The 26,098-nt window shown below is 40.9% G+C and overlaps 1 protein-coding gene across 3 annotated transcripts; it reads right to left on the reverse strand.

Moving 5' to 3' along the window:
• Positions 1 to 21: 21 nt before the first annotated feature.
• On the reverse strand, positions 22 to 13,823 carry zdhhc18a (zinc finger DHHC-type palmitoyltransferase 18a). Of its 3 annotated transcripts, none has more exons than XM_029745416.1 (9): positions 12,871 to 13,823; positions 12,355 to 12,515; positions 11,968 to 12,117; positions 11,746 to 11,883; positions 11,568 to 11,619; positions 10,937 to 11,039; positions 8,501 to 8,613; positions 6,567 to 6,669; positions 22 to 1,398 (listed from the first exon to the last, which is right to left on the reverse strand). In XM_029745416.1, the coding sequence occupies exons 1-9, from the start codon at positions 13,098 to 13,100 to the stop codon at positions 1,318 to 1,320; spliced, it is 1,131 nt and encodes a 376-aa protein (XP_029601276.1). In that variant the 5' UTR covers positions 13,101 to 13,823; the 3' UTR covers positions 22 to 1,317. The 3 variants fall into 3 exon arrangements, with proteins under 3 accessions (XP_029601276.1, XP_029601277.1, XP_029601278.1); XM_029745417.1 differs by having other exon boundaries at positions 22 to 1,366; positions 12,871 to 13,819; XM_029745418.1 differs by lacking the exon at positions 6,567 to 6,669 and having other exon boundaries at positions 22 to 1,366.
• Positions 13,824 to 26,098: the final 12,275 nt, after the last annotated feature.

Raw genomic sequence — 26,098 nt, forward strand, 5'->3', positions numbered from 1 at the left:
AGAAAAAGGGAAAAGTGAGAAAAGGAAATGCAAGAGAAGGAAAAAAACGAAGGGATATGAAGTGAGAGACTGACAGCAATGGCATGGCAGAACATGGTTAATGAAGGGAAATGCACAGGAGCTGAAAACAAGCATTTGTTTGGAGCGGCACAGTGAGATTAACGTAAGAGCAATGACCAGGTTAGGTGCGACAGCATGGCATTGTGGAGAAAGCGTGAGTTGTTGACGGCAATCCTGTTAGCACAGGACAGGGAGGAACAAAGACAAAAGAGACGATTAGATACAAAGCTTGGGGACGCTTCCCTTCCCTCCTGTTAGGGGAGTGAGGATATGTAGGCCAGGACAAAGTGTATGGTTCCCCTTGGGTCACCGGGGTTGACAAGATAGGCTCGTTTATACCAGGGAAATGATCTATTATTTACAACAGCAAGGAAGGCAATACTGTAGTAGTAGGGGGTAGAATGTCATTCGAGAAACATGAGTTACAGTTAGGCTACTTTAGTTTGGCTACTGTGACATGAAGTTTATCCTGTCCATTGTATTTATGCTTCTAGTGACACCATTCCTAGTGAATAAATACAATCAAAAGTACAGTAAATAAGAATAGGGTGTGTTTGTCAGTACACCATCATGCCATATCCTCATTACACTGGGTTATATGATACTTTCCCCCCCCAATTGCATATGGGTAAGTACCTTAAATTATCAAACTGGATAAGAGACAAACAGATGAGTGTTTAGGATTAAGGCTACTGTAATCTCTGACCTCACCACATCTGCTCAGCTGCCCCAGGGCATAAGAGACAATGATTGATAATAGGAACGGCCCAAGTTTGAGAATATGATGCTACAGTTGTTCTAAGCTCTGTGTTCTACATCAAGTCATCAACATGACATCCACATGCCTAGAAAGGGCTGAGAGAAAAATAGACATTAATGAAGAGGGAGATGAAGGATAAGTTATGGCTCAAATAGTGGCAGAGTGGCATGCAGCTCCAGAGGTAAGGCACATCATGATGCCCCACAACATACCATGGCTCAATTCACAACACCTTTCCACTTGCCCTAGTGAGAGTCACTTGTTCTACTGAGTGATGAATACAATGTACTAACTGAAATTAAAACCCTAAAACTGGATGGGTGATGAGCCAGTATGCCAACAGATATTTCTCACAAATTGTGATGTAATTTCACAGTTACCTATGACAGCAGCCACACATGAACATGCAAACTGAACAGATGACAGCAAAAATAAACATGTGGTGATGGGTTGGAGCTTGAGCCCTACTCTTACCATCGACCGTCTACATGCGGAAGTTACCCTTCAGGCTGTGCAGGACAGAGCAAAACCCTGACAATTCTCCTCCTATAGTGGGGTGGGAGGGACACATCACAAAACTGGGAGTTAAGTGTTACACACTGTGGAGCACAGAGATTGTCAGTTTAGTTCTGGTATAAAAAGGAGAATCACTCAAATTGTAAAAAGCTACTAAGGGAAAAAGGCCTCAGGACTGCAGGATAAACTGATGGTAATATGGAGTTACTGAAAGATTAAAAACAGAAAATCATTGAATAAAACAGGTAAAGATCATTACTAAGCCAAGATGAAGGAAACTTACAGAGGCCAACCTTAAAAATATACATATTTAAGATGGGAACACTTTATAATTATGCCTCTACAATGCTTCATATTATAGGATAAAAATATATAATTTAGTGGGGTGTTTTCACCCACTCTGCCCAGAGTGGGTGAAAACACACTTTGGTTATGACATTTCACTTCATTATGTAATAAAATCTATTTTACCAAGACAAATATGATTTTTCATGTTCCGAATCTTTCACTGGGGTCTTTCCCTAACATATCACTCACATTATATCTAAAAAGTCAGATTTTGTGAGCTAATGCAACAAAACTTAAGGATTTTACATTTTTGGGCCGTTGTCTTACAAGTTGTTTCCGCGGGCCGCAAATAGGTTAATTAGCATGACAAGGCTTTGAAAATAAGAGCTTGCAGTACGCACAGTGCTCCATTGACATTTCACAGTCTCTTTGAAAAATAACTTTGCAGTAATATGAACAGCATGTACTAAAATATGACAGCATGTACTAAAATATGACAACTCTATGTCATGTCTCAAAATCGCTATCTATTTTACCTCTATATTGTTTTATGTCCTCCGGATTTGAGAAGATGACGGTCCAATGGTAAGCCTGTCAAGTAGCCTTAATTTTTGCACAGCATCCAGCCTAGCTGACGCGGTGCTATTTTCCTGATTTGAGAATAGGGCTGTTACGGTTACCGTAATACTGCCACACCGGCGGTCATGTGTCATGACTGCAGTCAAATTCCACTTGACCGTTCAGTCACGGTAACTAGGCTTCTCCAAAACTGCGCTCTGATGCTGCTGATGGTCATTAATAGCCTACCAAACTCGCTAACGGCCAGTCGCTAACGGCCAGGTACCCAGCGATCTATTGTCCCTCTAATCACTCTGACATTAACGCAAATATAATGGAAAATCTAATCAAACACTTCATGAGAGCCCATGAGCTCATGTTGTGCAACATTTCTATAGGCTATGCAATTGCGTGAGAAAACTGAGTTTTTGATGGACTCTTAAAAAGAGGATCCCATCAGCGTTCTATAGGCTAGGCCTACTATATTTACTTCTAAACTTTCCTAATATTAAGCACAGTGTCTTGCAACAGGAGTATAGCCTACCTGTCGGAAATGAAAATGAAACACAGGAAAAGCGTCCTCCATTTGCTATTTAAGTGCATAGATTATGTAGTCGCAAGAAAAATATGCGAACCCTTTGGAATTACCTGGATTTCTGCATAAATTGGTCTAAAAATGTGATCTGATGTACCTCTAATTCACAACATACAAACAGTGTGCTTAAACTAATAACATTTTTATTTTTATTGTCTATTGAATACATCATTTACAGTGTAGGTTGGAAAAAGTATGTGAAACCCTAGGCTTCTCCAAAAGATAATTGGAGTCATGAGTCAGCTAACCTGGAGTCTAATCAATGAGACGAGATTGGAGATGTTGGTTAGAGCTGCCCTACAATTTAAAAACCTCACAAAATGTGAGTTTGCTATTCACAAGAAGCATTGCCTGATGTGAACCATACCTCGAACAAAAGAGATCTCAGAAGACCTAAGATTAAGAATTGTTGACTTGCATAAAGCTGGAAAGGGTTACAAAACTCTCTCTAAAAACCTTGATGTTCATCAACCCACAGTAAGACAAATTGTCTATAAATGGATAAAGTACAGCACAGTTGCTACTCTCCATAGGAGTGGCCGTCCTGCAAAGACGACTGAGCACAGCGCAGAATGCTCAGTGATGTTAAAAAGAATCCTAGAGTGTCAGCTAAAGACTTACAGAAATCTCTGGAACATGCCAACATCTATGTTGACGAGTCTACGATACGTAAAACACTAAACAAGAATAGTGTTCATGGGAGGACACCACGGAAGAAGCTACTGCTGTCCAAAAAAACATTGCTGCACGTCTGAAGCTCGCAAAAGAGCACCTGGATGTTCCACAGTGCTACTGGCAAAATATTCTGTGGACAGATTCAACTAAAGTTGAGTTGTTTGGAAAGAAGGAACGCACAACACTATGTGTGGGGGAAAAAAAAGGCACAGCACACCAACATCAAAACCTCATCCCAACTGTAAAGTACGGTGGAGGGAGCATCATGGTTTGGGTTGCTTTGCTGCCTCAGGGCCTGGACAGCTTGCTATCACCGACGGAAAAATGAATTCCCATGTTAATCAAGACATTTTGCAGAAGAATGTAAGGACATCTGTCCGCCCATTGAAGCTCAGAAGTTGGGACATGCAACAGGACAACGACCCAAAACACAGTAATAAATCAACAGAATGGCTTCAACAGAAGGAAATAAGCTTTCTGGAGTGGCCCAGGCAGAGTCCTGACCTCAACCCGATTGAGATGATGTGGCATGACCTCGAGAGCGGTTCACACCAAACATCCCAAGAATATTGCTGAACTGAAACAGTTTTGTAAAGAGAAATGGTCCAAAATTCCTCCTGACTGTTGTGCAGGTCTGATCCGCAACCACAGAAAACGTTTGGTTGTGGTTATTGCTGCCAAAGGAGGGTCAACCAAGGGTTCACATACTTTATCCACCCTACACTGTGAATGTTTACACGGTGTGTTCAATAAAGACATGAAAACGTATAATTGTTTGTGTGTTATTAGATTAAGTAGAATGTGTTTGTCTATTGTTGTGACTTAGAAGATCAAATTTTATGACCAGTTAATGCAGAAATCCAGGTAATTCCAAAGGGTTCAAATACTTTTTCTTGCCACTGTATTTTTTACTCTTTGCCCTGTTCCGACAGGTGCATGATAATGGTCCATTTTAAATCAGAACTAATTTCACACATTATTTAGTATATTGTTGGGTTCTGAAAATATTAAATATACTTATTAATGTCACTGAGGGAGAGAGGGGAATGTATAACGTGGCTCCTATGGGAGGAGAAGAGACACAGTCTGGTACAAATCAATATGACAGCCGTGAGTTGGGGAGGAGTGAGCAATTTGGGGCTGAAGCCGGGTCAAATGAGGTGAGGAAGAACAGATATCACTAAGGTTCTGTCTAGCATCAGAGATGCATTGGCTGTTCAGATGTGTAGGAGGAAACTCAGTATAGGAGAAAGTGTTAAATATCAGTGCTTATTTGAACATATATTTTGTCTTATGCAGCTGTATGACCCAATGGGTGAGTAAGCTTGGTTTAAGCTTTACTAATCGTCTGAGTTTTACTAGGTTCATTTAGAACCTAACAATATGTAAAGACAAGATTAAATTAAGAATAGTCTGATGAGTGACAATATTATCACTTGTGAATGATGCCCAGCATGTGCAGTAAGGCAAGAAACAGCAACTTTTTCAAATCAGTCACACACATCATGTAGCCTAGCCCATAGGCCTACATGTTTAGATATGGTTTTTTACTTTTTAGTGACGGGGTAGTATTCGGAAATTCAGATGAATGACGTGCCCAAATTAAACTGCCTGCTACTCGGGCCCAGAAGGTAGGATATGCATATTATCAGTAGATTTGGATAGAAAACACTGACATTTCTAAAACTGTTTGAATGATGTCTGTGAGTATAACAGAACTCATATGGCAGGCAAAAACCTGAGAAAAATCCAATTTATTAGACTTTTTAAAATGTAGATGTTCCATGGGTCTGCATCAGTTGCTTGTAGGCTATGCGTGGAAGCCAGGAAACGCTAAGTGTTGATTTTAATTAAAACTGGTCAATTACAGTAAAACAGGCAGTTATTTGCATGACAATCACCAGCTGACAGAATTTCATGACTGCCCCAGCACTATTTCAGACAACTTTTTTTTCTCTACTGATTTAGTCCCCCTAATTTTGACTATCCTACAGGGTGAAAACTCCAATACGTTTTGAACGAATTATGACAGAGACATAAGGTTTGGACCATTGGTTACTTTACCAATTGGTAAAAAGATGAGTTTTTGATTGGACACCCCAAATATTGTTTTTGGGAGTCCAAACAATACCGCTGCTCCTAAGTGGCGCAGCGGTCTAAGCCACTGCATCTCAGTGCTAGAGGCGTCACTACAAACCCTGGTTCGATTCCAGGCTGTATCACAACCAGCCGTGATTGGGAGTCCCATAGGGAGGCGCACAATTGGCCCAGCGTCATCCGGGTTAGGATTTGGCCGGGGTAGGCCATCATTGTAAATAAGAATTTGTTCTTAACTGACTTGCTTAGTAAAATAAAAGGTTAAATAAAATAAATAATCAAGACAAATTAGATGAACATGATGCAACAATACAAAATGACCTGAATTTTCAAAGACCTGCCTGTAAGTGAATACAATATGACTGGTGATAAAGGACTTCATAAAATGTTTTTAAAACATCTATGTAAACCCAGAGTTCACCCATGTAAACCTAAACTTTCAACCGTTTGCTGAAAGCATCTCTATTGCAAGAAATTAGCTTCTACAAACCTCAGCCATTTAATTTCCATTGTGGATATCTACACTTATAGCCTGGTACACACAGGTGCAATAAACACGAGTGTGGAAACCTTTCAACTATACAAACTTGCAACAACAAAAAACATAGGGGTACCCCTAAAAGGTATTTCCGATTCAGGCAAATAACAATTATTTAAAAATCAGGTTAAAAAAAAACAAAAAAAACACTAAAAGCAAGACGTAATGTTCATGGATGCAGTGTCCCATCCCTAATGTGCATTATAAAAATAGAATGTGCACAATCCTCCCTCTTATGACACAATATGTAACATAATATGGTAAGTACGTTTGGGGAAGGGGGGGTACGAAGGGGATATAGTGGGCTCATGCAGGACAGGCACAGGGGCAGAATCTCAAATGCATACTCCTCGCGTCCTCTCTCCAGAAGAAGGTGAGAGGACACGAGGAGAATACAATTGAGATTCTCCAAGGGTCAAGGTGAAGACTTTTGAGCTACAGCACAGTCAGGACATGTAGCCACAAGATGGTGGCCCTACCATGTTCGTGTCATTCTTGGCCAGGAAAGGGGGCCGCCCCATGTCCACTGCAACAGCAGGTGGAATGTCTTCAGGGGGCAAAAAACCTCTTCTGTCAATTAGACTGAAAGACATGAGAGGAAAAGAGAATGTTAGACAATTTCCATACCCAAGAGGCCATTTCATTGATTGCAAGTTGAATCCTTGAGGTATTTATTTATTTTTATTTAACAAGGCAAGTCAGTTAACCTGTCTGGGCTAGAGGGCAGTATTTTCACGGCCGGATGAAAAACGTACCCAATTTAAAACAGGTTACTACTCTGGCCCAGAAACTAGAATATGCATATTATTAGTAGATTTGGATAGAAAACACTGAAGTTTCTAAAACTGTTTGAATGGTGTTTGTGAGTATAACAGAACTCATATGGCAGGCAAAAACCTGAGAAAAATCCAAGCAGGAAGTGAAAAGTATGAGAATTGTAGTTCTTCTTTTGATTCTCTAATCGAAGCTACAGTGTCTGTGGGGTGACGTTGCACTTCCTAAGGCTTCCATTGGCTGTCTAAAGCCTTCAGAAAGTGGTTTGAGCATTTTCCTGTCACTGGGCAGATAATAGGAGCTCAGTTACTGAGTGGTCTGCCTGGCAACAAAGGGATTGGATATGCGCGGTCCCGCGAGCGCGTCCCTCCTTTTTGTTCTTGAATAAATATGCTATTGTCCGGTTGGAATATTATCGCAATTTTACGTAAAAAATACCATAAAGATTGATTTTAAACAGCGTTTGACATGCTTCTAAGTACGGTAATGGAACATTTTGACTTTTCGTCTCTCGTTCCGCGCTCGCGCGTTATGCCTTTGGATAAGTGATCTGTACGCATGAACAAAACGGAGGTATTTGTACATAAATATGGATTATTTCGAACAAAAACAAAATTTCTTGTGGAAGTAGCAGTCCTGGGAGTGCACTCTGACAAAGATTAGCAAAGGTAAGAGCATATTTCTAATACTAATTCTGAGTTTAGGTTGCCCCGAACTTGGCGGGTGTCTGAATAGCTCACCGTGATGGCTGAGCTATGTACTCAGAATATTGAAAAATTTGTTTTCTCCGTAAAGCTATTTTAAAATCTGACACAGCGGTTGCATCCAGGGGTAGTCTATCTATAATTCTTAAAATAATTGTTATATATTTTGTCAATGTTTACGATTAGTATTTTTGTAAATTGATGTGCACATTCACCGGGGTTTTGGTGGGAATACATTTTCTGAACATCACGCGCCAATGTAAAATGCTGTTTTTGGATATAAATATGAACTTTATCGAACAAAACATACATGTATTGTGTAACATAATGTCCTAGGAGTGTCATCTGATGAAGATCGTCAAAGGTTAGTGCTTCATTTAGCTGCGTTTTGGGTTTTATTGACACATGTCCTTGCTTGGAAAATGGCTGTGTGATTAATTTTGTCTATGTACTCTCCTAACATAATGTAATGTTTTGCTTTCGCTGTAAAGCCTTTTTGAAATCGGACAATGTGGTTAGATTAATGAGAAGTTTATCTTTAAAATGGTGTAAAATAGTTGTATGTTTGAGAAAGTTGATTTATGACATTTTGTTGTTTTTGAATTTGCCGCCCTGATATTTCACTGGCTGTGTCCCGCAGGTGGGACTTAAGAACAATTTTTTACAATGACGGCCTACCCCGGCCAAACCTGGACGACGCTGGGCCGTTTCTGCGCCGCCCTGTGGGCCTCCCAATCACAGGCGGATGTGATATAGCCTGGATTCGAACCAGGGACTGTAGTGACGCCTTTTGCACTGAGATGCAGTGCATTAGACCGCTGCGCCACTCGGGAACCCAAAGTTGGGAGCCAAGTTTAACGAAGGGTGAACTGAGATACATTTCATATGACAGTAGCAACTTTGACTGATGTCAGTATGTATGGCTAAACCCCCACCTGGGGGGCATGGGCCCACACAGTGTTGCACAGCAGTTGGTAAAGATGTTGTCGTAAGTGTAGGGATTCCCAGAGTTCTCTGCACCTCTTTTACTCGACCAGGAACCTTTTATCTGCACAGGAAAGACAAAGTTAAGAAGCAGTCTGGAGACCAAGCAGGATCAAACATTCAAGTACTGTATATTTAGGTGATTAGAATGTCTAGTGCGGCCTTGGTGGTCTAGCAGGAATACCGCATCTTCCGGCACAATGTCTACCGTGTCTGAATAGATTGAAATCTGTCCACCTGCCCTTTCACCCAACCACTCTTATCTTCAACCTCTGTCTCTCTCACCATCTGTTCAATAACATTTTAGAAACAATCCTCAAAAAAAAAAGTATGTGAAAATATAAAATAAAATATAAAGTCAGCAAAAAAATAAAACGTCCCTTTTTCAGGACCCTGTCTTTCAAAGATATCTGGATTTTTACAAATTAACTTCATAGATCTTCATTGTAAACGGTTTAAACACTGTTTTCCATGCTTGTTCAATGAACCATAAACAATTAATGAACATGCACCAGTGGAACGGTCGTTAAGACACTAACAGCTTACAGACGGTAGGCAATTAAGGTCACAGTTATGAAAACTTAGGACACTAAAGAGGCCTTTCTACTGACTTTGAAAAACACCAAAAGATGCCCAGGGTCCCTGCTCATCTGCGTGAACGTGCCTAAAGCATGATGCAAGGAGGCATGAGGACTGCAGATGTGGCCAGGGCAATAAATTGCAATGTCCGTACTGTGAGACGCCTAAGACAGTGCTACAGGGAGACAGGACGGACAGCTGATCGTCCTCGCAGTGGTAGACCACGTGTAACAACACCTGCACAGGATAGGTACATCCAAACATCACACCTGCGGGACAGGTACAGGATGGCAACAACAACTGCCGAGTTACACCAGGAAAGCACAATCCCTCCATCAGTGCTCAGACTGTCCGCAATAGCCTGAGAGAGGCTGGACTGAGGGCTTGTAGGCCTGTTGTAAGGCAGGTCCTCACCAGACATCACCGGCAACAACATCGCCTATGGGCACAAACCCACCGTCGCTGGACCAGACAGGACTGGCAAAAAGTGCTCTTCACTGATGAGTCGCGGTTTTGTCTCACCAGGGGTGATGGTCAGATTCAAGTTTATCGTCAAAGGAATGAGCGTTACACCGAGGCCTGTACTCTGGAGCAGGATCGATTTGGAGGTGGAGGGTCCGTGGTCTGGGGCGGTGTGTCACAGCATCATCGGACTGAGCTTGTTGTCATTGCAGGCAATCTCAACGCTGTGTGTTATAGGGAAGATATCCTCCTCCCTCATGTGGTACCCTTCCTTCAGGCTCATCCTGACATGACCCTCCAGCATGACAATGCCACCAGCCATACTACTTGTTCTGTGCGTGATTTCCTGCAAGATAGGAATGTCAGTGTTCTGCCATGGCCAGCGAAGAGCCCAGATCTCAATCCCATTGAGCACGTCTGGGACCTGTTGGATCGGAGGGTGAGGGCTAGGGCCATTCCCCCCAGAAATGTCCGGGAACTTGCAGGTGCCTTTGTGGTGGAAGAGTGAGGTGACATCTCACAGCAAGAACGGGCAAATCTTGTGCAGTCCATGAGGAGGAGATGCACTGCAGTGCTTAATGCAGCTGGTGGCCACACCAGCTACTGACTGTTACTTTTGATTTTGACCCCCCCTTTGTTCAGGGACACATTCTTCCATTTCTTTTAGTCACATGTCTGTGGAACTTGTTCAGTTTGTGTCTCAGTTGTTGAATCTTATGTTCATACAAATATTTACACATGATAAGTTTGCTGAAAATAAACACAGTTGACAGTGAGAGGATGTTTCTTTTTTTGCTGAGTTTATTATAGGTAGCTAATCTTCAGTTACTTGTGAAGCCTCTAAATTCTCCAATGCAGTAATGAGTTCTGTCCTGAGTAGCAACCTAGCAGTGCCAAAAGCCCTGGTCTTCCCTAGAAAACCTATGTAAATGACCATCGCCAAAACAGGCCAAACACTTTTTTTAGACAGAAGTTTTGGACTTTAAAATGTGTTTAGCATGATCAAGTTCGATCCCCACTGAATTATTTTTAAGTTAGCTACAAATCGAGATATTGTATTAAATAGGGATCCATTCTGACTACTACATTTGTCATCACACAGGACCACGTGCTAACAGATCATTCACAGGCCGGCAGGCTATGAGAAGGCTCCTTGTTGACTATCAGGTAGGATGAAAACAACTACATTGACCATGATCCTTAGCGATTTTTGGTGACAATCAGGAATATGGGGCGCTTCAAATAGTTCTGGCCTCATACGCCATCTGGAGTTTTCTATAGGAATACGTGGATGATGTCAGCGCTATCACTATCTACTATTTTCAAGATCTATGGTTGGTACTTACATCTTCATTTGTTGTGAGGTTAAAGGCCACCAAGTATGTATGGAAACCTGAAAGCCCCAGAATAGACCAAATGGAGAAGAAGCAAATAACTAGTTCAACCACAGTGAGAGGGCTTGTCAAGGCTTCAACATATACTAGCAAAGGTTATCAACAATGACTATCAATAACAAGAGCTACATGATCATCAGAAGGCCTTATTGTGTGAATCTTAGGGAATCACAATCAGAATCACAATATTAGAGCCATGAAGGCCTAACTACTGGTTTCCCTGAACTGCAATTATACCATATTACTAACTGTTCTGGGTTTAGAAGAAATCACAAAACCCATTATTGTAAACCACATAATGAGTCTAGGCAGCCAGTGTGACAACATTAGGGTGCACACCTGCTTCTGAAGTTATGCCATCTGTCTAAAAGCCACAGGCTTACACCATTGCCAGTGTGTGAAGAATGGACTACAGGGAACTGATCCTATTAGGAATGAGTGGGCTTAGGCCAAAGTCTTAGAACCAGGAACTAAATGCTTGTCAACTTTTATCTCTGGGCTAAGAGCAAGAGCAGCAGCGTAGGCATCTATGCCACTATAGGGATTGTGATGAGATAGAGAATGTTTGGTGTGAAAAGGATATCTGGCAGGATTCTCCTGTAAGGCCAGAACTAAGCCATTCCCTCCTTGGGATCCTGAAAAACAGGAAGGTAAAAAGTCAGCAACCCAATACTAACACTCCACAGTCAACATTGTCATGGAACAGCAGGGAAGGAAACAACAAAGTGCATTCGTGTTTGTTTGCGAGTGAGCATACATACGTAGCGTGAGGTGTGTGACGACACAACCGAAAATGAAGGTGGTGTGGAAGGAGAGAGAGACTATGAAGCTGTAGAAGAAGCGGTAGTTGCGCTTGCCCACACAGTTCCCCACCCACGGGCAATGGTGATCGAACCGCTCTGGAGGGCAGAACATAAAAATAAAATTGGGATATGGCATATTTGGACACTTTGAACAACAGTCACTACTCATACAGTCCTTACCCACACAGTTGTCACACATGCTGCAGTGTGAGGTTCGAGGAGGGCGGAACATCTTGCAGGTGAAGCAATACTTAAGCTTCACCACCTGCTGGTTAATGAGGATTTCTTTTGTGCGCGGAGGGGGGTGGTACGTGGAGGAACCTGAGGTGTCTTGAATCAGGGGAGGGTTAGAGGGAGGGATCGATTCTTTGACATCAATACAATCATGTTGTTGACATCAACAAGATCACATATGAAAGAAAATCTTAACTGAATACACATGCTGCTGAAGGATATTTATCTGTACTATGACCGCCACTGAAACAGTTGACCCCAGATATACCCCAGCTGGTCTAGCTCTCCAGCCATCACCCCAGTCTGTTACACTATATCCTAAGTCTATCTTACCTATCTGCTTCTCAATGTCTGCAGCCTCATCTGGCAGCGTCCTAGGCAGGATTCCAGGGTCTGTAAAGCTGGTCTGCAGTAGGGAGGTGACCACAAACACAAACAACACTCCACCAATCACAGGTATGCAGACGGTCAGGTGAGTCACCAGGAATGGGCAACTGCAAGAGGACAAGAGTGGATATGAGAGCTTGTCTGTCCCTGGCCTTGAGTGGTTGAGACACCCATTCTAATAGGCCTACTGTACAACTCTAAAATCTACATGAGCCAGAGACAAGCTCAATTCAAATAGACAAAATAAACAAAAGCAAAAACAGAGATTTTTAGGTAGGTATGTATGGCCCTGAGCTTCACTGTTAGTTAACTAGTCAGCAACTTTGAATAACTGAGGAAGCCTACTCAACGAAGTAATGTTAACTACCTAGATAGCTATGCAACTAACGTTAGATGGCTGTCTAGACTGGTAACGTCAAGTTAAACAAAAGCGAAGCAATATTATGATGAATAGCCACTTACTCGAATGCAAAGAAAAGGCCACTTGTGACAATGATAAGGCCGAGTGTCAGAGGCAGGATACCACTTTGTCTGGCCAGAATAATCCGTCCATCGCAATAAAAGCGATTTTTCCCTGGAAATACTTCCCATTTTCTCCGAGGCCTCTGCACATTATTTTCGGTATAGGGTTGCGTTGACGAGGGTGTTGAAAGTCCCCGTGGGTCAATTTGCTGGTACTCACAGTTTTTCATAATGTAAAAGGGTCCGGTGATCAAATTAAGTTAGTTAGCTAGCTACAGTAGCTGTTTACGTTAGCTTACTAACCACCGGGCTGGCTAACGTTAGTTATTTATCTAACGTTAATCGAATGGTTCTGCTAGCTACGAGATCATTAAGCGACCATGCAAGCAAACCAGTTAACGTTAGCTAACTATCACTATACTTCTAGCAATTTATTTAGCCAAGTATCAAGCTCATTGCAGCCAAAACAGCGACCGCGTTCCCATTCATAATAACGTTAATTAGCTAGCCATCGACACGCCACCAAAATGTAGCTAGACAGACAGCTTCTGACTGTGTCTCACACACACACATATATATACATATATACATATATATATATATATATATATAAAATCGTTCGTTGTATGCGACTGCCAGATTCCACTATTTAGTCCTTTGCTTCACAATTAACGACAAGCTTATATTATTTTCTTGCTAGATAAATGCTCAACAAGCGGTGTGGCCATCTTTGCCTTCCGCCAAAAAAACTAAATGGTGTGCAACTGCAGCCAGCATTTCGAGGCGTTCCTGCATCTGCCTGCCGAACACATACCCTCACGGTCGTTAATAACATAACTGCGGGAAAGCAGTACCCGAAATACCAACGTGTTCTCATCCCTCGGCGTCCTAACCTAACGAATGGACATAGTTCCTTTAATTAAAACTTCTTTCAATTTTCGCCTAAAATGACATACCAAATCTAACTCCCTGAAGCAAGGATATGCATATTCTTGGTACCATTCGGAAGGAAACACTTTGAAGTTTGTGGAATGTAGGAGAATATAACACAATAGATCTGGTAGAAGAAAATACAAAGAAAAAAACAACCGTTTTTTTCTACCACCATCTTTGAAATGCAAGAGAAAGGACCCAGTTCAAGCCAGCCCTCTGGTAATTCCGATGGTGTCCACAAGATGGCAGCAGTGTATGTACAAAGTTTCAGACGGATAACTTGAAGTATGAGCATTCTCCATGACATTTAGGGTGAAGTCACCCAGCTACATATGGGCAAATCGTGGAGACAGTTGCATTCATATTACATTTTTCTGCAAGAATATCATCACATCTGTATACTTCGACTTTGATTTAGCTTTTCCAGTATTAGTAGCCATATTATAAGTTCAACATTTGCAAAACAACCAGTTTTCATAACTTCATAACTCTGAATATTCGTAGAATTTTTGTCCAAAAGGAAAAGGTATGCTGTCGCAAACGGTTAGCACCTACATTTTGCGACAGACACAGGGTTTCCGGATACTCCCTTAAAGCCCAGCTCTTTGGCTATCTAGCTAGCTTTGTTTGACCCTGATTGGTGCTTATTTGACAAAGTTAGAGTCGTTCAAGTGAAGACCGCCAGCGTCATCGTCGTGCCATGAAGGCGTCGCTCTCTGACCAAATATGGTGTCCGATAGAATATACTACACCCCTAATGATATAGTGAAGTCTTGTTACGTTCTAGTATCTCTGAGGAATACATATGAACGTAATTTGACTCGTTGAAACAATGTTTAGGGTGAGATATTCACAGATTCCTTTCTAGGCAAATTGAACGAGTGGAAATACAAAATCGATCGTGCATGCTATATGAAATAGGATTTTATCTAGAAAAACAACACTTCATGTTATCTCTGGGACCCTTGGGATGATAAATCAGAGCAAGATTTCAGAATGTAAGTAGACATTTCACCTTCAGAGGTGCATTTTATCAAACCTATCGCAGTGAAAAAAAGTGTTTTGTTGTTAGGAGCGCTCCTCAAACAATAGCATGGCATTTTCTCGCAGTAATAGCTACTCTAAATTGGACAGTGCAGTTATATTAACAAGAATTAAAGCTTTCAGCCGATATAAGACACTTATATGTACCGACATTTGTTGTTTCTCTAAAATCTGCGATCTTGACAAGGTGCTGCACGATTTACAACTGTCCCGTTGACGGGACGCCGATCCCTAACCTATACAGCAGACGCGGAAGGTGTCTGTAATGCGTCTTTCTTTTTACCAACGACTTAACCTCTCTAGGGTAGGGGGCAGTATTTGCACGGCCGGATAAAAAACGTACCCGATTTAATCTGGTTATTACTACTGCCCATAAACTAGAATATGCATAAAATTATTGGCTTTGGATAGAAAACACCCTAAAGTTTCTAAAACTGTTTGAATGGTGTCTGTGAGTATAACAGAACTCATATGGCAGGCAAAAACCTGAGAAGATTCCTTACAGGAAGTGCCCTCTCTGACCATTTCTTGGGATTCTACACTCTCTTTATTGAAAACTGAGGATCTCTGCTGTAACGTGACACTTCCTACGGCTCCCATAGGCTCTCAGAAGGCGGCAAAACGCTGAATGATGCCTTTGGAGCCCCTGGCTGAAAAACATTAGCGCATTTGGATTGTGGTCGATCAGAGAACAATGAGACTGGGGCGTGTGCACGAGGCGACACCATGTTTTTATTTTTTTCGTCTTTGAACGAAAACAGGGTTTCCCGGTCGGAATATTATCGCTTTTTTACGAGAAAAATCGCATAAAAATTGATTTTAAACAGCGGTTGACATGCTTCGAAGTACGGTAATGGAATATTTAGAATTTTTTTGTCACGAAACGCGTCGGGCGCGTCACCCTTCGGATAGTGTCTTGAACGCACGAACAAAACAGAGGATATTTGAACATAACTAAGGATTATTTTGAACCAAACCAACATTTGTTATTGAAGTAGAAGTCCTGGGAGTGCATTCTGACGAAGAACAGCAAAGGTAATCCAATTTTTCTAATAGTAAATCGGAGTTTGGTGAGGGCCAAACTTGGTGGGTGTCAAATTAGCTAGCCCGTGATGGCTGGGCTATCTACTCAGAATATTGCAAAATGTGCTTTTGCCGAAAAGCTATTTTAAAATCGGACATAGCGATTGCATAAAGGAGTTCTGTATCTATAATTCTTAAAATAATTATGTTTTTTGTTAAAGTTTATCGTGAGTAATTTAGTAAATTCACCGGAAGTTTGCGGTGGGTATGCTAGTTCTGAACGTCACATGCTAATGTAAAAAGCTGGTTTTTGATATAAATATGAACTTGATTGAACAAAACATGCATGTATTGTATAACATAATGTCCTAGGAGTGTCATCTGATGAAGATCATCAAATGTTAGTGCTGCATTTAGCTGTGGTTTGGGTTTATGTGACATTATATGCTAGCTTGAAAAATGAGTGTCTGATTATTTCTGGCTGGGTACTCTGCTGACATAATCTAATGTTTTGCTTTCGTTGTAAAGCCTTTTTGAAATCGACCAGTGTGGTTAGATTAACGAGAGTCTTGTCTTTAAAATGGTGTAAAATAGTCATATGTTTGAGAAATTGAAGTAATAGTATTTCTAAGGTATTTGAATAACGCGCCACGGGATTCCACTGGCTGTTGAGTAGGTGGGACGATTTCGTCCCACATACCCTAGAGAGGTTAAGTTGGGGCGGAAGGTAGCGTTGGGCCAGTCACCAAAAGGAAAATACTTTAACCTGTCTGGGCTAGGGGGCAGTATTTTCACGGACGGATGAAAAACGTACCCAATTTAAACAGGTTACTACTCTGGCCCAGAAACTAGAATATGCATATTATTGGTAGATTTGGATAGAAAACACTCTGAAGTTTCTAAAACCGTGTGAATGGTGTTTGTGAGTATAACAGAACTCATATGGCAGGCAAAAACCTGAGAAAAAGTCAACCAGGAAGTGGAGGATCTGAGAATTGTAGTTCTTCTTTCGAGTCCCTTTCGACACTACAGTATCCGTGGGGTTACGTTGCACTTCCAAAGGCTTCCATTGGCTGTCTAAAGCCTTCAGAAAGTGGTTTGAGCATTCTCCTGTCACTGGGCAGATAATAGGAGCTCAGTTTCTGAGTGGACTGCCTGGCAACAAAGGGATTGGATATGCGCGGTCCCGCGAGTGCTTCGTTCCTTCTTTTTCTTCTTGAATGAATATGCTATTGTCCGGTTGGAATATTATCGCAATTTTACGTTAGAAATACCATAAAGATTGATTTTAAACAGCGTTTGACATGCTTCTAAGTACGGTAATGGAACATTTTGACTTTTCGTCTCTGGTTCCGCGCTCGCGCGTTATGCCTTTGGTTAAGTGATCTGTACGCACGAACAAAACGGAGGTATTTGTACATAAATATGGATTATTTCGAACAAAACAACATTTCTTGTGGAAGTAGCAGTCCTGGTAGTGCATTCTGACAAAGATCAGCAAAGGTAAGAGAATATTTCTAATACTAATTCTGAGTTTAGGTTGCCCCGAACTTGGCGGGTGTCTGTATAGCTCTCTGTGATGGCTGAGCTATGTACTCAGAATATAGAAAAATGTGCTTTCTCCGTAAAGCTATTTTAAAATCTGACAAAGCGGTTGCATCCAGGAGTAGTCTATCTATAATTCTTTAAATAATTGTTATATATTTTGTCAATGTTTATGATGAGTATTTTTGTAAATTGATGTGCACATTCACCGGGGTTTTGGTGGGAATACATTTTCTGAACATCACGCGCCAATGTAAAATGCTGGTTTTGGATATAAATATGAACTTTATCGAACAAAACATACATGTATTGTGTAACATAATGTCCTAGGAGTGTCATCTGATGAAGATCGTCAAAGGTTAGTGCTTCATTTAGCTGTGTTTTGGGTTTTATTGAGACATGTCCTTGCTTGGAAAATGGCTGTGTGATTATTTTTGTCTATGTACTCTCCTAACATAATCTAATGTTTTGCTTTCGCTGTAAAGCCTTTTTGAAATCGGACAATGTGGTTACATCAAGGAGAAGTGTATCTTTAAAATGGTGTAAAATAGTTGTATGTTTGAGAAAGTTGAATTGTGACATTTTGTTGTTTTTGAATTTGCCGCCCTGATATTTTACTGGCTGTGTCCCGCAGGTGGGACTTAAGAACAGCGTCCCACGTAGCCCATAGAAGTTAAGTGTTGCAACCCCTGGAGTTGGATCCCACTCTGTGTGTGGGTTTTTGTTTCGATGGCACTTCAGTCAGGGAACAGAGGAGGGGTACATGTCCTACTAAAGGAAACATTTAAGCAAGTGGTCTATGTGCATTGCTACTCCCACCGTTTGAATTTAGTTCTGTGCATCATGACAAATGTGTCGGGACATGTCAGTACTTTTTTTGATACAGTAAACCAGCTACACACATTTATGAGTGGATCCCACAGACATGTGTGGTGGCTAATTTCCGCATAACCAAATGAGGTGTTACAAACACACACAGTCCGAGTTAAACTACATCTTTAATACTTAAGATACTTTTGCAAAAGTACTTGACCTTCAATAATGCCCTCTCTCGAATGAACCAGGAAGGTGATTACTCAATGGCTACAGGGATCTTTTATAGCAACGATACACCCCCTTCAACGAACATTGTCAAACCACAGATACTTAGTAACAGTTCAAAGGTTAAGTTTTGTATGACAGATATCCATAAAACGCAGACAGTAACTGCTATGTCAACAGGGTTCATTATATAGCCCAGTATCTGGTCCCCTTAGAACTGTCCCTCCCTGGTACGGTATTGAACAAAAACACCATTTCATCCAATGGCATATATCAATTGTCAACTCTAGATACTCCCATCTCAAGCAAACCCCCTCTTGACCCTACTCCTGGACAGGCTCACTGGGGAGTGAGCCTCTAGGCCATATATTATCACAGGATAAGTGCGAGATCTAAGAGAGGACATACAAGGGTCCATTTACTGCCATAATCCTCCCCACAATAAAGAAAAGGAGGGAGTGACTTGCTCACAGACATTGTGGAGACAAGTCATTGGTTCCCCATTAATCACGCCATCCCTTCACATGGTTTAAGAATAAGTAAAGACACATTCACATATGAAGACAAATCTGACCTCTCCCCTCTCTGGGCCCCAAGTGTCTGAGCCCCAGCTAAGGTAGACGTGCAACTGAAAAGACACCAGAGTCCAATGGACACTTTCTAATGACAAGTACCTCAAATAAGCATATTATACTAATAAAACATCTTAATTATCTATGTTACCCAACTAATTCTGATTCGTCCACGACACATGCTCGATTCATAGAAGTACAGAAAGAGTTGCATCCCGATAGACCATGTATCGAGCTAGAAAGATCCACGGATGTACGTTGGAGTTCAAAATCAGGGTCTGTGAGTAAAGTGCTGTTACTGCTAGATGTCATTTTAGAGGTTCTTGCAGAGTTTGAGGCTTGTGGACAAACCAAATTAGAAGCCGATGCCCTCTTACAACAAATCCAGAACAAGTAGTTTTTATTCCTGTTAGTCATGTTTAGTAAATTGTTTGACACTAGTGATTTTGCTACAAAGGGATTACAAAGCTCTACATTATCTGTGACGGACTGTATTGTTTTAATTGAAATTCTAAATAGCAGCTTTTCTACGCTCAGAGAAAACTCAGGGGGAGACTTTGATAAAGTTCTCAAGCTAACTGAAGAGATGATGATTAAGCATGATATTAGTAATTGGGATGTGAGTGCATCACGGCAGTGAAAACTGCCTGTAAAATTGGCAGATAGTGTAGTCACAACTTCATTAGGGAAAACATCCAGAATCAAGAGTGACAGTGACCTAAGGCAACTTTGGAACAATATTCTAGACAGACAGATTACTGAGTTGAACTCAAAATTTCAAGAAGACACATACGGGATCATGCAAGCGGCAGCCTCGTTTTCCAAAGAATCCCAAACCTACGGCCTTAAAGAGCAACTGAAGACCACATGCGATCATTATGAAATATCAATTGAGGATGCTGAATTCACTGTTTTTATTCAGCAGTTGAGTCACAAAATGAACATGGGAAAGAGTGACTTTTCCTCCATAATGAGTGTACTTAACAGCTGCCCTGATTATATTTTCCCTAATATAAACTCTCTGTTAAGGATCATTGTCACACTTCCAATGACATCCTGCAGTGTGGAGAGACTTTTCTCAACAACAACTAGGATAAAAACATCAATGAACATCGTCTTCACACATCAATGAAAAACATCAATGACAATGACATCGTCTTCACACATCAATGACAAGCACCCGGCTGAACCACTTCAGTTTGCTGTCTTTTGAGCGTGAACTGACAGATACATTGGATTATGATGAAATCATCACCATATTCAACTTAAAGCCTCGCCATCTGCGCCTTGTGATGTAGGTGGTCACGCTTTATGATACGTCTACTAAATGTAAGGTACCATTTTATAGTACTACTGCCCACCGTGGTAGAAATTGTAACATCAAATATAGGCTTGTTTGCCCATCGAGATTAAAGTGCATCTGAAGATGAGTTTTATGTTGTTGGCAAGTTGGCAACTGGTAGTAAAGTACTGTCTTATTTTAATATGCTGGGATAGGTAATTATTTGTATATGTAACAAGGTTGCTCCAAGTACTATGCACTATACGTCGCAAAATAAAATAAGTAGAAAAAAAATGCCTATCCAAATTTTCTAGGCCCAAAAAGTCCCCCCCCCCAAAAAAGTCTGGTTACGCCCTTGGTACGCAGTTGAAAGTACGCAGAAATGATAGGGCCTGATTTTTTAAATATATTTTTTTAAATAATTTTTTAATAAAAAATGTATCCATTGAGTAAATCTAACATCCCGATTCTTGAGCTGCAACACACAGACATGTACGGAGTTTGTGTCAACGGACATGGAAATTAATACATCATTATTCGACGTAGCTACCCTTTGTCTGCCCTCCTCCTGTTTGTTGTGATGCTGAGTTTGCCGACTGTCAGCTGTGCGTAAACACATGGACAAAACCCTTTTCGACTGTGTGTTGTGGAAAGGTAAACACTAATTGTTTCAAGCTAACATTAGCGAACATAAGATGGACATTCAGTGGGCTCTAAAGTGCCAGCAGTTCACTCACATTTGGTAGTGAAAGAAATTAAATGCAAATTCAAAAAATAACTGGTCGCATTTGTGCGAGTCTACCACAGTGCCATCCGTTTTGTCACCAAAGCCCCATATACTACCCACCACTGCGACCTGTACGCTCTCATTGGCTGGCCCTCGCTTCATACTCGTCGCCAAACCCACTGGCTCCAGGTCATCTACAAGTCTCTGCTAGGTAAAGCCCCACCTTATCTCAGCTCACTGGTCACCATAGCAGCACCCACCCGTAGCAAGCGCTCCAGCAGGTATATCTCACTGGTCACCCCCAAAGCCAATTCTTCCTTCGGCCGCCTCTCCTTCCAGTTCTCTGATGCCAATGACTGGAACGAACTGCAACAATCACTGAAGCTGGAGACTCCTATCACCCTCTCTAACTTTAAGCATCAGCTGTCAGAGCAGCTTACAGATCATTGCACCTGTACATAGCCCATCTGTAAATAGCCCACCCAACTACCTCATCCCCATGTTATTTTTTTTTCTTCTCCTTTGCACCCCAGTATCTCTACTTGCACATTCATCTTCTGCACATTCTACCATTCCAGTGTTTAATAGCTATATTGTAATTACTTCGCCACCATGGCCTATTTATTGCCTAACCTCTCTTATCCTACCTCATTTGCACATGCTGTATATAGATTTTTCTACTGTATTATTGATTGTATGTTTGTTTACTCCATGTGTAACTCTGTTGTTGTATGTGTCAAACTGCTTTGCTTTATCTTGGCCAGGTCGCAGTTGCAAATGAGAACTTGTTCTCAACTAGCCACCCTGGTTAAATAAAGGTGAAATAAATAAATAATAATATCCCCCCTCCAAATGCGGGCCTGCTAGTTTAACGGCTCCGCTGCATAGGTTGCTTGTGTGGGCTCCTCACTATATCTAGACCGAGACTTTCGGACAGTTTTTCTACCAGTGACCTGACTCAAAGCATGACAAACACAGACCCTCCCTTCTACAGTGTGCAAGCATAGAGTGGTTTGTACCGTTACACACCATGCAATATTTCCTGTAAGAGTACCCTTGGTTAGGTGGGTGCAGCAGTCTTACTGTTGTCTGAGTGTTCTGCGTTAGCGCACGATCAAGTAAGCTTATCAAGGTTTGCATGCAGTTTCCCTCAGTTTGATTAGAGGGTGTGACAAGTACTTCACTCTGGCTAGGAGACACTGGACAAGATGGCACTTCATCAAGTACAGGCATCTGGACATGTGTGGTCACCTGTCTCACAGCAGCAGGGCGCATTGACCTGGTCAGCATTTGAGCTATCATTTCAGACTGATACTCATCTAGATGTTCTTGTATCTCAGCTGCCATCCACCTATCAGCTGTTTTGAACTTTAAAACCGCAGAAAGAAGGATCTGGGCAGTGTTTCACAAACATCATCGTTACCTCTCGGCTGGAGTCCTCGATGCTCCGACCCTGCCTCCTCAAACACTCATCGGCCACATCTACTGCCTTGTTCAGACGGATCCGGTACTCCATGGCATTTTCTCCTAATACTGGCAAAGTGTTCGGCAAGAGGCATGGATGAGTATGTCAACTCACTAAAATGCTGTTTCAGTATATCTATTATCACTTTAGGGTTCTCGTGAGGTGTCAGATGTATTGCTGCGGATTGTTATCTTTACGATGTCTCTAGCTCTCCCCATAAGCTTGGGCATGATCTCCTGTGACTGTTCTATGACCGGCACACTCCTTTTTCTCAGGTAAACATCCACGAGCTCCTCCCATTCATGTACTGAGTACTTGTCAGACCCATCCCCTCTGAAACATGGGGGCTCTCTCACGTCAGACTGCATGACCAACTTCATACCAGATAAATTAAGGGAAGGTGTGTCAGTGAATGTCTGGCCTGCACTGGTGCTCTGAGCATGTGCGTCTCTATCCTCCTTCCTAATCTGAGCTGATATAGACTGTCCTAACTGATGAGCGAGTTGTGTGATAAGATTTCCAAAGTCAGGATTGGCCACCTCTGAACTATCTGAGGGGGTATCACTAGGCATAATTATAGGAGCTGAGGGTGTGTCGTTAGGCACCCGAGTAGAGCAAAAATTTGGTGAATCTACAACATCTATAGTTCTAGCTGGGGTCTGAGGCAACTCCCTGAAAAACCTCCCTCTCCCAAGACCCAGTACAAGCTCATCACTGAAAAGTCTCCTTTTCCAACAATATAAGTCATTCACTATCAATATACACAAATAAAATGAAATATGTATCAACAATTTCAAACGAATCAGTTAATCTAAGAGATATAACCAACAGAACATAAAAAATGTTCCCTTGTGTGTGTAAGATATTTCACTTCCAACCTATTTATAGCATAGCAACTCCTGGAGACCAAGATCGTGTTGATCAACAGCGATTCACAATGATCCATGTTGATCTGGGTCATGGCACCAATGTAACCGACTCTGTACCGGTACCTTTCTGCATTGTGTTCTGGTAAGGTGTAGGTGGAAGATAAGGCTCTGGATACAATTCTGCAGGTTGTCTCTCTTTTAATGACTGCATGGAATGGGTACAAATACAAGGCAAAAGTTAATGCTGCCGTCTGGACTCCCTTACAAGTATATTTGCCGCTCCTCATCACGCTGTGAGCAAACTCAGGAGTAAAAGCATAAACAAAAAAATACATTGTACAAAATGTTAATGTTCATATTTTCAAAAGACTCCCATTTCGTTTTATAAATGTTGTACACCAATAAACTAATAATCTACTAAATGCTCAATATTTCTTAGAGTGTACTATTGTACCATTATACCTGAGGCATACTAATGAAGCAACACAATTTTTTAAATGAACGACAGCTAACTAGGCACATAAACATGAAATACAAAATCGTCACATTTCACAACATACCTGCATGGAATGGGTACAAATACAAGGCAAAAGTTAATGCTGCCGTCTGGACTCCAATACAAGTATATTTGCCTGATAAAATACAAAAGACAGTGCAGAATACCTGTAAGAAAATCATCAGAAAACTCATGCTGCCTGCACCTGAAAGAGACCCACTCCCGCAACAAAGCTAACGATAGCTGGGTTAGCCTTGCAAAGTTGCACTCGAACATTATTCCCATTCACCTAAATATAAATTACTATAAACAGTAATGCAACACTAAATCAGTGACAATATAACTTTTGCTTGTCTTTTCTTGTGCATTTGCGAACATGTGCATTCAAAAGACCGGAGCATACATAACACATACCTCTCCTCATCACGCTCTGAGCAAACTGAGGAGTAAAATCATGGCTCCCGTTGATGACATCACAGCATTAACAGAAATTAGAAAATAAATACAATAAAATAATTCACTCTTGAAAGTAGTTTAATACATCTCAAAATAACTTTAAAATAATAAATTAAAATAAATTAGTTTTTTTTTGTGAAATACATAAAGTATATTTTACACCTGTTTACACACCGTGTGTCTGCAGGCTCTAACACATAACACGTTATGTAGTTTAATCTCCCAACCAACATATTTTGTTCATTTAAAATCCGGCAGTCGTGGACTTGGTTGTAAAAGTGTTCCAACAGGAGAAACACTGTAGACTCCTATACAAGACTCCTTATTTATGTAAATTGTTGGGCACATTGCAATTACTCAAATGCAACACAGAAGATAGACTCTGTGTGTGTGTGTGTAATAATAATTATAATGAAACAACGAGGGGCCATGCATCAGAGCTTTCTCACTTTGCCAGGGTTGCCAGGAAGCTTTTGTGCATCCCAGCAACCAGCGTGCCATCAGAGAGAGTGTTCAGTGCCAGCGGGCACATTGTCTCCCCTCGCAGGTTACTGCTTAAACCAGACAAAGTAAATATGCTGACATTTTTACATTTCAATCTCAAGTGAACAAAGATGCATACATACAGGATGTTAGGCCAGCAGCACCTAATTTCTTTATGAAAGAGAGAACGGACATACAATCAGTGCTGTTCATTTCATTTCTTTACATATTTTGTGTTGTTATTTTAATGTCAACACCTACACATTGGATTGGTTTACATATGGTTGTATAGTTCTTACATGCACATTGCTTTACTTGTGTTGCTTTTATATGCACATTTGATTTGCTTACTTAAGGTTGTGTTCATTAAAACCTGCACTAGGGAAACTTTTACCTCTCATGGCCACATGGTGCCATCTTTACATTTTACATTTTAGTCATTTAGCAGACGCTCTTATCCAGAGTGACTTACAGTAGTGAATGCATACATTTCATTTCATGCATTTTATATATGTATATATTTTTTGTATATTTTAATGTTTATGCACAATTCAAAAAGTGCATAGTGCTGCTAATTTTAATTGTTGTTTGTTGGTTTTCAATATAAAACTTGGTGAAATTATTTCAGTATGTGTATCAGTACTTTTTTAACATTTCCAGCACATTTTAACAATACCGCGATAAAACTGATAACCGTGATAATTTTGGTCACTATAATCATGATATGAAATTTTCATACTGTTTCATCTCTACTTGTGACATGACCTTATCTCGTAATGACATAAAACAAATTTGAGTGGCAGCAATAAGCCACCGCACCATATAACTCTACTAACAAAATTAAAAAGAGCTCTACTAACTTCTAACAGACCTTCCCCCATCCCCAAATAAAAAAATTAAATTTTTGCTGTCACACTAATTGTTCTTCCTTTTATAACATTTCAAAATATACAGTGCCTTCCAAAAGTATTCATACCCCTTGACTTATTTCACATTTTGTTGTGTTACAACCTGAATTCTAAATTGATTGAATAGTTTTTTTTCTACACACAATACCCCATAATGACAAAGTGAAACATGTTTACATTTTTTTTGCAAATTTTATGAAAATGAAGTACAGAAATATCTCATTTGCATACGTAAATATTTGTAGAAGCACCTTTGGCAGCGATTAAAGCTGTGAGTCTTTCTGGGTAAGTCTCTTAAGAGCTTTCCACACCTGGATTGTGCAACATTTCTTCATTCTTTTTTCAAAAATTCTTCAAGCTCTGTCAAATTGGTTATTGATCATT

Source organism: Salmo trutta, unplaced genomic scaffold, assembly GCF_901001165.1.
Source record: "Salmo trutta unplaced genomic scaffold, fSalTru1.1, whole genome shotgun sequence".
NCBI lineage: Eukaryota > Metazoa > Chordata > Actinopteri > Salmoniformes > Salmonidae > Salmo > Salmo trutta.